The sequence below is a fragment of the Ixodes scapularis genome, unplaced genomic scaffold (genome assembly GCF_016920785.2).
Source record: "Ixodes scapularis isolate PalLabHiFi unplaced genomic scaffold, ASM1692078v2 PGA_scaffold1__304_contigs__length_218370807, whole genome shotgun sequence".
In the NCBI taxonomy this organism is placed as follows: Eukaryota; Metazoa; Arthropoda; class Arachnida; order Ixodida; family Ixodidae; genus Ixodes; species Ixodes scapularis.
In genome coordinates, this window is record NW_024609846.1 from 54,230,806 (window position 1) to 54,246,364 (window position 15,559).

Sequence of the window (15,559 nt, forward strand, 5' to 3'; positions counted from 1 at the left end):
ATAATATCTGCAAATTATATCATAATGATTAAATTATTTCATGAGATACAGACCTCCAAAGTTTGCCATTTGTCGTTCGAGCAGGCATGTTTGTCGATTTTTAGAAAAATAAATAAATTTTAAATAAATATGATTACTTTATATTACAAGCAAGCTATACCCATAGTTTGCGCCTAAAACGTATTAGAGTTCTCCTAATGTTATCGCTTTAGTTATTCACTCTCAAACGGGCCCCCTCCATCAGTGCGCGTTAATGCAACTGTCCACCACCTCATGCCTTACGATTTTTCCTGTCCCCAAGTATTTTTTCTAGTCAAAACTAAGTTTGGATTCGTTCATACCAGACACTAGACAATAACATATAAAAACATCAGTTGATTTGAAAATGTCGACTAGCCATCCTTTGGTCGATCTTATCTGAAATCACCCTAAAAATACTGGAGTCTTAATCCTCCTTGTTGAACATACTATACAAGAACGTGAGATCTATTCATGTCGCGCAAAAAAAGCACCTGTCATGTCAAAATGCGTAAAATAGACGTTCGTACCCACCCGGGGATATCCATTCAATTAAATGCAATAATGGTTAAAAGAACGTTGCACAGTAAGTCTAAAATTGCCAAGCAAACGGTCGATGTTCAAACACTTCCCAACAAAAAGGGGAATCCGAAGAGGTCCATGTCTGATATAAATCTTAGTTTAAAATAAGACGAGCATTAGAAACTCGCTTTTTGTACAATAGAGCAGCAATGGGATCACGCTTATATATTGTTAATACATGCTTTCGGAACCGAGACTCACAAACAAACTGCAAGGCACTTTTGACTTTGTTTACAGGGCATATCAAAACGTAATTGCTGCACTTTTAATTGAAGAACAAAAATAAATCGATATACTCAGCGACAACTTATGGAAACCTATGATTAACTTCTCCGTAATTGTAGGAAAAAACGTCCCCTTTAGTTTTCTGTAACCAGTCAAAGACCGCGTATTCGCAAGAAATTGTGGGGAAAAGAAATACAGGAGGACACCTAAGACTGATTAGGTATAGGAACGCATTCGTGCACGTAGCGCATTACTAGCAGCGCGCCCCGCTGTCTTCCGCAGAGACCAGCCGGGCGCCTACGACCGCGAGTGCACCACCCTCTCCCTTTTACCGGCGCGCAGGCCGCAGCTCCAGGAAAAGGGCTCCCCTGTGGGGTGGCGTCTCTTGGAACTATGACGCGTCGCAGCTAATGGAAATTCAACTAATTAAAACTGCCGTTTTTCTCATAGAATTTAGGTGCCGTTTTTCGCGGTCACAGACAACGCCTCTTTCGCTCCATGAGACAGTTAATTGTTTTCGCATTAATAATGAGGCTTGGTAACACTCACGTCCAGGCCTAACTTTTCCCCGTGCGACTAACATTTCTTCGGTAACATGAAACAATAGCTTCATCAAAAATGATTCTAAAGCAACGAGGCTGAGGAAACCGGCTGCAGTCATAAACTCCACGCAGCCTTATGCAACAAAACTGCGACGGACTGAAGTTTCAAAGCGTCGTAATATTTTCCAGAACTCGCTCGTGTCACAACTCTCGAGCGTTTGCATAGCATTAAATGTCTGTCCTTTGACAGCTCTCACTTTTTGGGTAAGTTTAAAGAACACTTGGAGACGAGCAGCACAAACAAAAAAATTAGTCGTACAATATCGGCCGCCGAAGGCCTCGGCGCACAAGCAGTACAGGCTTGTTGGAAAGACAAAGCGGCGCACCGGAACGCCCCGAGCCCCGCTCAGAGCAAGTGACAACTTGCTTCGTCAAGTACCGTCAGATCAAAATTTCGTTCATCCTTTGTTAGAATCATCCCATATGCAGTTTCGAAATTTCGGTTAATTCGTTCTATCTCACCACAGTGATCGTTTTGTTGTCGACAAGCGATGGCATCAGAACGTAGACACTTGCTAAAATGCCTTCATCAACACACTTTTTTTCTTTTGCAGGGTGAAGAGTTTGGCTATTCTATCACCCTATTGTTTTCTGTTTTCTACGGTTTATGGCATATCTAAGCGCCTAAATGTAGCTTGGGTTAGCGCGTTAATGTTTGTTTACTTAATAAAGCTTATTTATATCAGTTAACTCGCGCACGCTCTGTGCGACGCTTGATAAAATGACGTACAGAGCATATTTGGGTAGTAATTCAATTACTTTAGTTTATTTACTTTCCTTGTAATATGTAATTCTAATAATTACTTTCGGCTAAGGAAAATTGTAATTGTAATTTACTTACTTTCTTAAGACAGTAATTGCAAAATTTCAAGCACAATAGCAATCACTTTTGCAAGACTTAGCGGCGCCGATGGAACCTCTCTGAACGTCTCAGCGCTCATACAAGCGGCCTAGCGCTTGGTGACACTCTCGCCACACATAGACACGCACTGACACACACGCACAACAAAAATAGTTTTGTCGCATTGTTTAATTTCTTATTGCTTACACTACGGGCTAAGAGACAATCCTTTTTGGAGGTGACCTCAGCGGCGACTTTTGTCGCCGTCTGCGGTTTGAGCAGAATATAATAGCGAAAACACGCCAAAATATTGAAAGAAACAAAATTGACCTTGAGTTTTCAGCCGAGGGTGGGGATTTAAATGGTATATAAAGTTGTCTGTGTGTGTTTTTTATGTATATATACAGTTTTTACGTGTTTCTTTCAGTACTGTCCCAGTTGTTTTTGTTTTTTTGTTATTTTTAAGTTTATTTCCTGTTGGTTCTACTTCGAGTATTTTTGCATAAGCATTTTGGAGACTGACCTCGCAGCTGTGAATATTATCAACATTGATTCGAGAGCACGATTTGGCTCTTATATATTTCTTAGCCATTATAATTTCAACTCAATGCAAAACATTTACAATAACATAAAACGTATTCATTTTCGGCCTCTTCTGCTGAGGTTCGGAAAGGCAGTCGAATTCATGCTGAACATACAGGCAATCCTCATCGTCGCGGCTACTTGAGCCGCTGCAGCTGAAGGAGCTGCTAGAAAAACTTGACGGCGAACTGTCATCAAGCAGCAGCAGGAGGGCGGCACTTTGCGACAGTCCATTACGAATTCTTCCACGAGAAGATGCCCAGCGGGAAAGGAAGTTACGTGTGGGCGCCGAGCGCTGGCCAGGCTGACTTCCGGTTGAATCCGCCAAAATCAGCGGAGCGACTCTTCTTGGATCCGGATCAAGATCTGGAGTGGAAGCTGAACCAGAGTGACGAGTGTATGTGAATGTGCTCGCATCAGCGCGTGTGTATTGTAGTTTTATATTAACTCTATTAATTTAGCGATCTGGCGCCTTCGAGTAAATTAACTAGTTTATTATTATTTGTTGAAAATATGACAACCTAGGACTTCATTACCCAAAACTATCAAATTCTATCATTAATATAACGAAATTCAAGAAAGAAAAGCACAGTACGCGACATTTGTACAGCGATTTTTAGGCCTGCTCAAATATTAGGGCAAGGAATGAACAAATGCTTCGCATTCTAAACAACTCGCTTAAAGTTATATGGCCCAAGTCGAGTCGCTCTCAGAAATGAGTAATTGTAAAGAAATTACATTACTATTTTAAATTAATCTCTAATTGTAATTAATTACTTTTTTACGTAGTAGTAATTGTAATTCTAGTTAAACTACTTTTGGAGCAAAGTAATTAGAATTGTAGTTAAAATACATTTTCTAAGTATTTTACCCATGTTTGATACAGGGCGTGCCAGATAGTGAGGTCTCTAGGAATAGGATAGATGTGTAACAGACTGACTAGGTGGTGTAAATCCAAATCTTTTTGAAAGGGTTCAGCTGCGTTCATTCGCGATGCCTTTATCGTAAAAAAAACACGCGCATCAAAAGCGCTGTTTATAAGTTATAATATCTATCAACCATTCACTTCGCATGACTTCCATAAACCTGGTCTAGAGCAAGACCACAGATAATGCATCAAGTATAATTATCTAATCGCAAAAAATATCTTGCTGAACGTTTATATTCTTCAAAAAACAAAGACAAATTAAAAACAAATGCGGTACTTCGAACTTCAGGTCAGCACAAATAAAACATTACACAAAGGAACACCTCAAGACGTGGACCACTCCGACGATTAACACGGAAACCTTCTAAGCGCTCGAGTGTATTCTCCTTTTTTTCTTTATAGATACTATAAACTTTCCTCGCAACGTAAGTCACTCATACTTTTTAAGGAAACGCCATTCTAGAAGTTTAATGTATTTCTCTGAGTTACCTGCGGAAGAAGACAGAAGAGTGGTAAAAACGAATTGTGAACTACACCTACCCTTCTGCATTTTATTAAAGCATTCAAAAATATCTCACTGAAAGAAAGGAAAGGAGGGGGAGGAAAGAAAGGTAGAAATAACTATTGTAAGACTGAACCCTTGAACAAAGCTTCAAAAATGGTTTCGCAAAAATAAATTCGCCAATCTTTTTTTTTTTTTTTTTTTTTTTAGTTGGTGCCATATATTATGGCCACTTCTCGGGGCCTTTGTGATTCAAGTCTGCATCGCTTATACACTTTAATCATTATTTCTCGAGCTTCGCAGATAAAACGCAAACAGTCAATTAATTCACATATATCAGCTCGTGTTCGTGTGGGTTCTTTTAAATGTTATACGGCAAAATCCGCCTTCTTTGTGTAAGAGCCAGAAGAACTAGAAAACCTGTGTTTTTTGACAACACAAAGGAACGTAATGACTGATCATATGAGAAAAAATAGAAGCCAATTGCCCTCGAAGGTTGCAGGCTAAAATAAACCTATATTCGAGTTGGACATTTCGGTTATAAAGCTTCGCCAGAACGGAAGCCACGCATCACCTGCCCTCGAGACTTCACTGCAACTGGACATGGCGACGGCTAGACCAGCTGCGCTGCTTGTCCTGTATTTGGGTAGGAATTTCATATCCGTAATCCAGCACTTTCCGGATCTGGCCACTTTTTATTCCTCCATAGAATCCAATTGATTGACAAATTCCCCTGTACTGCCTTACTGAAAAGATTTAAACGCAAAGTACATATTTCTGCGAAACTTCTAGGGAGCGATTAAAATCTTAGCGAGGGTATTATTTACATCAAAGGTAAATGCTGAGATATTCCCGATACCGTGGATAATGAAGCAGCTGTTACACTTGCTATCATTTCTAGGTTAATTTATATGTTTCTAAGTTTATTTTTTCCCGGAAAATTGGAAGTGTTCTGGTGCTCTAATTATTTTCGTGTTTAAAATCGAGTTGTTTTCTATTAGTTTTGAAGCTTCCAAATTGTTTTGGTCCCGATTGCCTTTCAAAGTATTATATTTTTCAAAGCCCGGGACGAAAGATTTTACAAGCGTGTCTTTTCTTAGTCTTCGTTGTTACGCGCTGTTACACCGACATAATGTTCGATAAGAAACCGAAACCTAGAAACGCGTCCAACTGAAACATGTTTACGGAACGCCGTAAAAGTTTCCCCTAAGTTATACTTTTAAAAAAAAGCGTTGATTTAGTGGTTTCCGATGACGCACAGCAAGTTTCTAATTGGATCTATATATCTATTTTCTCTAACTAAAAACTTAATTAACAAAATGTACTTCATTAGCCGACTGATCGTTGCGATTAACCCTCAAAGCTATGTCCCCCTGGCCGCATAGCTCACCTGCACAAGCCGCATAGGTGTAGCTTTCACGGCTTTATTTGCCCAAATCTATTAAGCTTAAAAAAAAAAAAACATTGTATATTTAGAAGTATGGCGAAACGAAATAAATGGCTAATCCATAAACTTCAAGGTAGCTTTTTGCTCATGACAACTTACAAGATACGAATAAAACTTGAGTCATGCTCTCAATCTTTTTCTATGTAGTAATGCCCGTCATCTCGGACGCCCATCAATCTTGAGTGGGCATTGTCTGCTGTTAAAACAAAAGGAACAAGCTACTTGAGCGATTGCGTATTATCTACAGGCATTGCTTATTTTTAAAGTTGAAGGTCACACAATGCTTCTACCCAAGCTATTCAAATATTCTGACCAGAACTATAAACAAAATGTTTCTTTTAAGGTGTAACATTTTTTTTTTTTTAAGTTGTGAAGGCTACACTTATGTGGTTTGTGCGGGTGAGTTATATGGCCAAGGGGACATGATATAGGAGGCTAATCGTAACGATCAGTTGGGTTCATAAATAAAATTGGTAATTAATTTTTAATTAGGGAAAATAGACATGTGGTTCCAATTAAAACTTGCTGAGCGTCATCGAAAACAACTAAATCAACACTTTCTCAAAGGATATAACGCAGAGGCAGCATCTTACGGCGTTCTGAAGAAACACGCAGTTTTGACGCGTTTCTAGGTTTCGGTTTCTTATTGGACCGCATCTTCGCGCCCGCGGTTATGCTCCCCGGTGGTCGTGGCGCGAAGCCACCGCCTCGCCTCTCTCGTAGGGTGGAGGGAAATGGAGGGAAGTATCGCGCACGAATGTTGCGCGTCTCGGCCACTGGGGAGCAGGACCGGGGGCGCAGGGATGCAGAGCCGTATTTGATAGAAAGAGTTTGGTCATTCATTGGGAAGTATATACAGGAGGCAAATGAGGAAACGCTATTGGCCGAAAGCGGGCTGGGCGTGTACCACGGCTTCTTCACGAATTCCAATATGACCAACCAGAAGCCGGAAACAATACCCTCGCCGTGGTCGCGAGAAACGAAATTACTAAGTGCGTCGGAGTAACTCTCGGTGACTGAAAATATGGGGCGCGTGATTTTTCAATCCCGCTTATCCGAAATCATTGTGGAAGAGCGCGACTACCGGAACGATCGACAATAATTTTGACGCTAGGCACCGATGGCCAGGAATCTGCCGTCCGAGCGGTCACACTCTGTCCGTGCAAAATAGAGTTCAAGCGCACATTCGTTTGTTACATCTCTTTCCATAATCATAATCGAAACATCACGTGCACCATAATTTCAAACATGAAAAGTTACTACATTCAACCGTTACGTTCTTATTATAACTGTTTCTCGCTACCACCGCTAAGGGTTTTTTTTTTTTTTTCGGTTTCTGGTTGGTCAAGACAGCATGCCAAACCCTTTATCTGCATCTGGTGCACGCTCTGGCTCTGCCCGCTCCTCCCATTGACCAAACTCTCTCTACACACGGCTCTGCAAAGATGTGCTCCAATGATAAACCTAAACCTAAAAATGCGTCCGAATTTAGCGTTTTTACGGAACGCCATAAAACGCTGCCCCTGCTTTATATCTTTCTGAAAAGACTTGATTTAGTGGTTTTCGATGACGCTCAGCAAGTTTCTTATTGGAGCCATATGGCAATTTTCACTAATTAAAAGTTAATTTACATTTTTTTTTTGTTAATTAGCCGACTGATCGTTACGAGTAACCCCCTGTGCTATGTCCCCTGGGCGTGTAACTCACCCGCACAAACCGCATAAGTGTAGCTTTCACGACATTTATTTTTTTTTTTTTCATTTTGTTACACTTGTAAATAAATACCCTGTATATATTTAGGCTGTATACGCGTGAGCAATAAGAATAACTTTCTGGATTGCAGTGTGTGTGTGTATGTATATATGGTGTCCCAAGTCACTATGCTCGATCTGAAATGAACCGTAAAAATAGACACATGCACGTAGCAATCTAAACTTTTCGTTAAATGTCTATTTCACAGGTCGGTTTTTTCTTGTAAACTTACAAAGTGTAGCCCTATTTCCGTAAAAAAATAGGGCGAAATAACTTGCCAGGGTCAAAGGCGGACGGCGACGTAGAAGACCGAGTCGAGTCATCCACCAGCTCGCCTGCACCCTTACTACTGTATCTCTGCGGGGTGTGTTTGGCACGCGTATTGATATATGGCGTTGGGACCGAAGGTGTAGCCGACCATCGAAAGAAAGCAGACGACACGCAGACGAAATCCGTTGGCAGCAAAACCAGCGTCGTTATGCCAAACACTGATCATAATGTAAAAACAAGCGCTGACTTGCAACTGAAACTTTATTACTTAAGTGATAAACTTTCAGTTGCGAGTCAGCGCTTGTCCCGTCTGCGTGTTTCTTCTCCTTCGTCCGTGTTTGTTTGTGCTGTTTTTACATTATGATCAACGAGTACCAACTAGCCCAACTCTTGACATTAATTTATGCAAACGCGTTTGTTTGTGTGTGTGTGTGTGTGTGTGTGTGCTTTAAGGTTGTGATTTTGTTGTCCGCATTTATTTTTGAACCAAAAGTACGTTATAAAAAGATTATGTTCATTTTAATAAACCACGGTGGTCGCGAGCAGCCTCGATAAAGAAATAGCGCCATCTATCAATACGACCACCAAACACGCCCCGCAACTCGACTTGGTCGTCTGTGTCGCCGCCCGCCTTTGACCCCGGCAAATTTCTTGCTCCTATTTGTTACCGAAAGGGAGCTACGCTTTTGTAGTTTTACGACAAAAAACCGACGTGGTGGAATACACCTTTGGCGAAAAGTTTAAATTGCTACGTGCAGGCGTCGACTTTTACGGTCCATTTTAGATCGAGCCTTGTGACTTGGGACACCCTATATATATATATATATATATAGAGAGAGAGAGAGAGAGATTGCGTAAACATGTTGAATCCTCGACTGTTAATAACCACAAATTAATTTCTGACATCCTATAGAAATAAGGCGCAGCATCGATCTCCGAGGAAGATAGTAATCACCACTCTTGAAAGGAAATCAATTTATTCTCGCGCATTAGAAAGCTGACAATTGTTGTGTCATAAAGCACGCAACACATAATAGAGCAGAATAAGAAATGGGTGCAGGGTTCATTTTTGCCTTCTATATCGACCAACTATTACAAGTTTTGCTTCACCTAATGTCTAATCGTATTTCCCTATATTTTATGATTCTTCAGGTACCCTTGCCCTGTCCCAGCTGAGCGATGCCTCCGAAGGACAACAACTAATACGTGCGTATTTAGGATACCCAAAAGCTATAGGCGGAAATGTTAAAGCGCTATTTGTTACTAGAAAAATTCAAAAAAATATCTCTAAGGCCAAGGATAAAAATAAAGTTCCGAAAGTTTTGTAGACGGCATGAATACGCCGCTTTCAGTCTTGTTTCCAAGGCTCAAAATAAGGATATACAAGTAAAGTCTAATTTTCAAACATAAAATCGGCCATATATAAAAGGTGTGGCGTTCAACATCTTCAAATGTAAATGAGAAGAAGTAAATCATAAATTTAATGGTAAAAAATAAACCGGATTGCACAAGTATCTTTTCTCGTTTAGAATACACATAATACACATATCACAAATTTTTGTCTCGAAGAGCCGAAAACGACAGTTTGGATGTTGGGTTTAACTTCCACTGCGCTTTTTAAATCAAATCATTGACATGATAGGGAATATTACTGGCACCTATTTGCAAAAGCTATATAGTTCTAACGCTACTCAGACGCTCTTATTAAGTTAAGATATGATCTTCGCTTTTAAACCATACAGTGTATGCATGACGTCAAAAAAAAAGAAAAAGAATTTGTCGAAGCCTCCGAGTTTTCGTCGACGTCTCGCAAAGGCATGTAGCTTCCACAGGCTTGTCCCTTAGCGAAACGTGGGCTGCAACTCCGAGGCTTCAAGGAGATACCTTTCCCCATCCTTCACAGTAACCTTCGTGTTTATAGTATAGGGTGAGTGTGATCATCCAAGTAAGAATGAGATACACAGAGTTTGGGCCTAATTTTATCGCCTCATTTAGCGACAGGGCCGTAGCATATTTTCTTAACTTGAATTTGATGATTGAATTCGTATTTCTCTTTATCTCTTCATTCTAAATATCTTGGACAAAAAAAAAAAGACCCCCGCCCCCTTAACTTGAATTAGTGGTTTCCAATTGAGACAGTAGCTTGAACCTCAAATAGATATGAACCTCATATCAAAATGGAATAGAAAACTCGAAATTCATAAATCTTTAAGGTGCAATGTAGTAACAATTAAACTTTTTTTTTCAGCAGTTTAATATAAACGTTATATCGCAGTTGCGTTCTTGTTAGAACGAAGTGAACTTAGTCTTCTCTATATATTGCTTAATATTAAACTTCAAATTAAAGACTAAGACAAGGCCAAGCACCGAACGACCGGAACAGGACTTCAAGCCCTTCCTGCTATTGTTTTATGCTCGTTATTTTTTTTTCCGTTTTTTTATTTTCGAGTTTAGTGTACGTTATTGCTATATCAGCTCGCCTATACTCGTAAACCGATATCCTACACGTAACTAAGAATATTCGAGGAAAAAGAAAAACCAGGCACTACCGTTTAAAGCAACCAAATCAATACATGGCTTGCACGTGACGTTATTCAAAGAGCGCTCCCATGACCACCATAGAAGAGGGGAAGAAGGAGATTCCCTCTTATCAGAATCCTTTTTTGGGCCTCCGAGATTTGCACAGACGTCGGTCGCTATTATAGAAGCTTATAGAAGATTAACCCGTCACTCGAAATTCTTACAAAAGCAGCTACCCACTCCTCCTCTTACATGGTGGTCAAAAGTATGCGATGATACGTCAGTGCAAGCCGTTCATTTCGGTGTAGCTATCTCTGGGCTTGCTTTTTATGTAATCGCCTAAAAAAGTTGTAACAATACACATGAGCGAAAGAAAGCAACCTTTATCGTTCGCTTTCTTTCGTCTGTCTGTATTTCTTGGTGCTTGTTTAGGTGATCATGAATTAACTGGCCCAAATTGCCATTTTAATTATTTTTCTATGCAGGGTGTCCTAGACAACTTTCACCAAACTTTTAAAAAAGAACGGAGTGCTCTGCGGAAATGAAACCAACTGTATGTGTATGTTGTTAGCACGCGTCTTATGAAAGCGCACAAATTTGTCTTAATGTTTCTATTGATATAATTATTAAAGATTGATTAGCTAACTTTTCAATTATTCGTCTAAGGGCCAAGGTGTGAATCAGAAAGTTCTAGAGCGCATTGAGAAACGCGCATTTAAAGTGTGTTCTACATAATACGCTTTGCCTGTTTTGTTGTTGTTTATTTTTAGCCTGAAAAAAAAAGCTTGCGAAATAGTTTTAAAAGACCACGTGACAACGCGTCCGTGCGTCGATTTTGCAACGCTTTCAGGTGTGCTCTAAAGGAGCGAAGTCCACCTTATCACTGTCACGCTGTCCGAAACAAGGCTTTGCGGCGGTAACTGCTCACGCCTTTTTCTGGGGCCTCCCCCAATACGATGCCCTGTCAGCCCTGTCTCGGACGGCGCGACAGTGATAAAATGGACTTCGCTCCTTCAGAGCACGTCTGAGGGCGCTACAAGCGCGACGCGCAGGCGCCTCGACGCGTGGTCTTTTTTTATATATATTGCAAGCTTTCTTTTTCTAGCCAAAGAAAAAAAGAAGGTAAAGCGTATCATGGTGACAAACAATTTAAATGAACGTTTCTCAATGCGCTCTACAACTTTCGAATTCACAACTCGGCCCCTAAACGAATAATTAAAAAGTTGTCGGATTGGTATTCGTTATTTGGATAACTAGGCGCACTAAGAAAAATTCGTGTATTTTCGTAAGACGGGTTCTAACAACATGCAATTCGTTTCACTTTCGCAGATCGCTCCGTTTTTTGTTTTTGTTTCGTTTTGTTTTTAGCTTGGTGCGAGTATGACATTCTGCCGATTACCAGGGTACAAAACTAAAATGCCGATTGCGGGCGTAGTGTTATAGAGCGACCATCGAACGAAGGGCCTTCATGTCAAGGACTGCTGTCTAAATACATCGCATAACAACAAAGGTTTTAGAGTTTCGAACCGGGTTGAACTTTTAACAAAATGTACGACTCATCACAGCAACGAAAAGTCAGAAAGGTTACTACAATTACCCAAAACTTAATATAGCACAAGCTGTTATACACTTCGTTCGAATGTGAAACATCCTAGAGGTTGTTTCCGTTAGTACGGAGCAAGGCTAGCTGCTTCTGAGCGTAGCTTCATTAATTCTCTCTGTACAAATCGCTTACAGAAAACCTGTCCGCACATCGTGTGCGAAGTTCGTGCAAGGAGCTCAGAACACTACGCCTCGCAGGACTGCCCCTGGGATATCGTTATGGAAGGACGTTGCTCCGATACCCTATATCATACGGCCTAGGCTTTCCTATCCCGAGAGGCTGTGGATTAGGGCTTGGGGGCGTCGGATTTGGTAGAGGCTCTGGAGCTGGAGGTGGCTACGGACTTGCAGGATTCGGCTCTGGTGGAAGTGAACTGGGAGGAGGAACCGGACTCGGAGGAGGATCTGGATACCAAAGCTATGGTGGCAGTGGCGGCTCCTCAGGAGGCAGTTCTTTGGGATTCGGAGGCGCTTCATCCAGAATGGGAGGCGGTTCATCCGGATCCGGAGGCGGTTCTTCCGGAATGGGAGGCGGTTCTTCCGGAATGGGAGGCGGTTCTTCCGGAATGGGAGGCGGTTCATCTGGAATGGGAGGCGGTTCTTCCGGATTCGGAGGCGGATCCGGAATGGGAGGCGGTTCATCCGGATTCGGAGGCGATTCATCCGGAATGGGAGGTGGTTCTTCCGGATTCGGAGGCGGTTCTTCCGGAATGGGAGGCGGTTCTTCCGGATTCGGAGGCGGATCCGGAATGGGAGGCGGTTCATCTGGAATGGGAGGCGGTTCTTCCGGATTCGGAGGCGGATCCGGAATGGGAGGCGGTTCATCCGGATTCGGAGGCGGTTCATACGGAATGGGAGGCGGTTCATCCGGATTCGAGGGCGGTTCTTTCGGAATGGGAGGCGGTTCTTCCGGATTTGGAGGCGGATCTGGAATGGGAGGCGGTTCATCCGGAATGGGAGGCGGTTCTTCCGGATTCGGAGGCGGATCTGGAATGGGAGGCGGTTCATCCGGAATGGGAGGCGGTTCTTCCGGATTCGGAGGCGGATCCGGAATGGGAGGCGGTTCATCCGGATTCGGAGGCGGTTCATACGGAATGGGAGGCGGTTCATCCGGATTCGAGGGCGGTTCTTTCGGAATGGGGGGCGGTTCATCCGGAATGGGAGGCGGTTCTTCCGGATTCGGAGGCAGTTCTTCCGGATTCAGAGGAGGTTCATCCGGATTCGGAGGCGGTTCTTCGGGATTTGGAGGATTATCAGGAGGAGGAGGAGGAGGAGGAGGAGGAGGAGGAGGGGGTACAGGAAGTTCGTCATCGATGCGGTCAGGAGGCTTTGGTGGTAGTGATTTTGGCAGTTCCTTATCAAGCCTGTTCCGAAGCGGTGGATCCGGTGGAAGCGGAGGAGAATCAAGTCAAACGGGCTCCACCTCTGGAAGCTCGCAAACGGGAGGAGGCTCCAGCAGCAATTTGTTTTCTGGCGGTGGTGGAGACAGCGGCGGCTTTTTCGGGGGCGGCTCCGGCGGCTTCGGTCAAGGTAGCGGTGGTGGGTCAAGCAGTTCGTTCGGCAGAAACAGATATGGATCAGGTTTCGGCGGAGGGAGCTCGCTGAGTACAATCTTCAGTCGTCGTTTTGGAAGTAACGGAGGCGGCAGCAATGGTAGAAGAGGCTACGGAGAATACGGCAGTGGCTCCTACGGATCGAGAAGTTTTGGAGGGCTCAGAGGAGGAGGCTCACGAAGAGGATATTGGATTATGTACTCCAGAGGCGGCCGAGGAAGCGGTTCTCTTAGAGACGGATACGGAGGATCTGGTGGCCGTGGAAGGTATGGGTCATCTCAATATTCATCGGGCGGATCACGCTACGGAGGTTCCTATGGGTCCGGAGGCTACGGAGGTGGCGGCTCTGGAAGCGGCGGCTCTGGAAGCAGCGGCTCTGGAAGCAGCGGCTATGGAAGCGGCGGCTATGGGAGCAGCGCCTCTGGAAGTGGAGGCTCAGGGGGAAGTTATGGAAGCAGAAGCTTATTTCGAGGCTCCACAGGTGGCTACGGTGGCGGGAGCTCGAATGGTGGTAGCTTCAGTTCTGGGCTTCTGAGTTCTGGCGGGGGAGGAGGATCGGATGGAAGCTATATCTCGTCCTACGAGTCATCTTCCTCTGGTGGCTCCGGAGGACAGAAGATTCTCAGAATGATATAAATATAAAACAAAATATGAAACAATTGGGCTCTTGAAATGCAGTTTCAACGCTGCAAAGGAGTGTGTTGTTTTATAATTTAAAGAAAATTGTTGCGTGAAATATTCGAGTACTGAAATAAATTCTTAAACCTCAGCAGTGTTCTGGTTCGTGTTTTTATATTTCTCAGTTTGGCATAACCGAAGTAGATTTTAAAGCATTTCGAACAATGTTTACTTTTATTTACTCTGCATTTTACGATGCACTTTCTAACGGTTTATTCTGTAAATCTATTCAAAATGTATACAATTACTATTGTTATATTGAATAGTGATATTATTACAGAGCTCATGAGATGCCTAGAGAAGAGGAGGTAGAGGATCGCCAGCGGGCTCGCAGCAAGGAATTCAATCCTCTGTCTACCGCCATTACCCAGCTATAAATAAATCATCATCGTTTTCACCGTAACATTCTTTGGTGGAGGTGCGGACCTTACCGGATACATCACCAGTTGAGCGACGTTACATATGTCATTGAACCCCTCGAGCAACAAAATGACAGACGTCGCAGGGAAAGGGACACAGTGCACGTGCTACGGCTCAAGCCATATATCCTCCCAACGACCACGTAGCTCAACGACGAGACGTCGTGGCTTCTTGGAGGGGGGGTAATATTACAGAGCTCATGAGATGCCTAGAGAAGAGGAGGTAGAGGATCGCCAGCGGGCTCGCAGCAAGGAATTCAATCCTCTGTCTACCGCCATTACCCAGCTATAAATAAATCATCATCGTTTTCACCGTAACAATATTAACATATTTTCCTGGAAAACGAACATGTCGAAATTTTCTGGAAACAAAATTGCGAAGAAAATCGCTTATTACCACCATTTTTAATTAATATGGGTATGTTACCGTATTTGTATCATATCGCGTGAATTAAAACTGTTAGCCAGTGGTGTGCCAATCTAAATAGTTTGTATAATTAATGGATTTACTAAATTAAAGTGCAGAGCTTGGTCGTTCTCACCTGCGCTGCAACATTAGAATGCAGATTTGCCTCGATATGCTCGAGCTCGCTGAAGATCAAACAGAAACAACCAACACTGACAAGCCCTAAACAAGTGCAGCATGCACGTACTATCGACTGCGATCCAAACTGCGGAGCGCGTTGCCTACGATGTATGCTGCACCACCTAGACGTAACTAAGAACTGATCAAACAGCAAAGTGGAGAGGGAGGCTACGAGTGTATGCACGTCAGAGTAGGCGCGCGCTCTCTCAGCCTCCTTTCTATCCCGTCATTTTATCAGTTCCTAGTTGCCTCTAAGTAGCGCAGCCTGTATCGTAGGCCACGCGCTCCGCTCTTCGCATTTTATTCGTATTCATTAGTACCAAATACTTTACCATATGAACACAGGACGCTCTGCTCATTTGCATTAGACAGAGCAAGGGGTGGGGGGGGGGATCAATGGCTGAGTGGGTTAGCGCACACCAGCTTGGAGCACGTGGAGCGAAAGCTCGCGT

General features: G+C 43.1%; 1 protein-coding gene across 1 annotated transcript in view; it reads left to right on the plus strand.

The window, feature by feature from the left end:
* LOC115311583 (loricrin-like) overlaps positions 1–13,476 on the plus strand; it is a 59,365-nt gene extending 45,889 nt beyond the window's left edge. The window contains exons 2-3 of the mRNA XM_042290172.1: positions 12,223–12,996; positions 13,076–13,476. Coding sequence (XP_042146106.1) covers positions 12,223–12,996; positions 13,076–13,476 — 1,175 coding nt within the window. The remainder of the gene's footprint in view (positions 1–12,222; positions 12,997–13,075) is intronic.
* Positions 13,477–15,559: the final 2,083 nt, after the last annotated feature.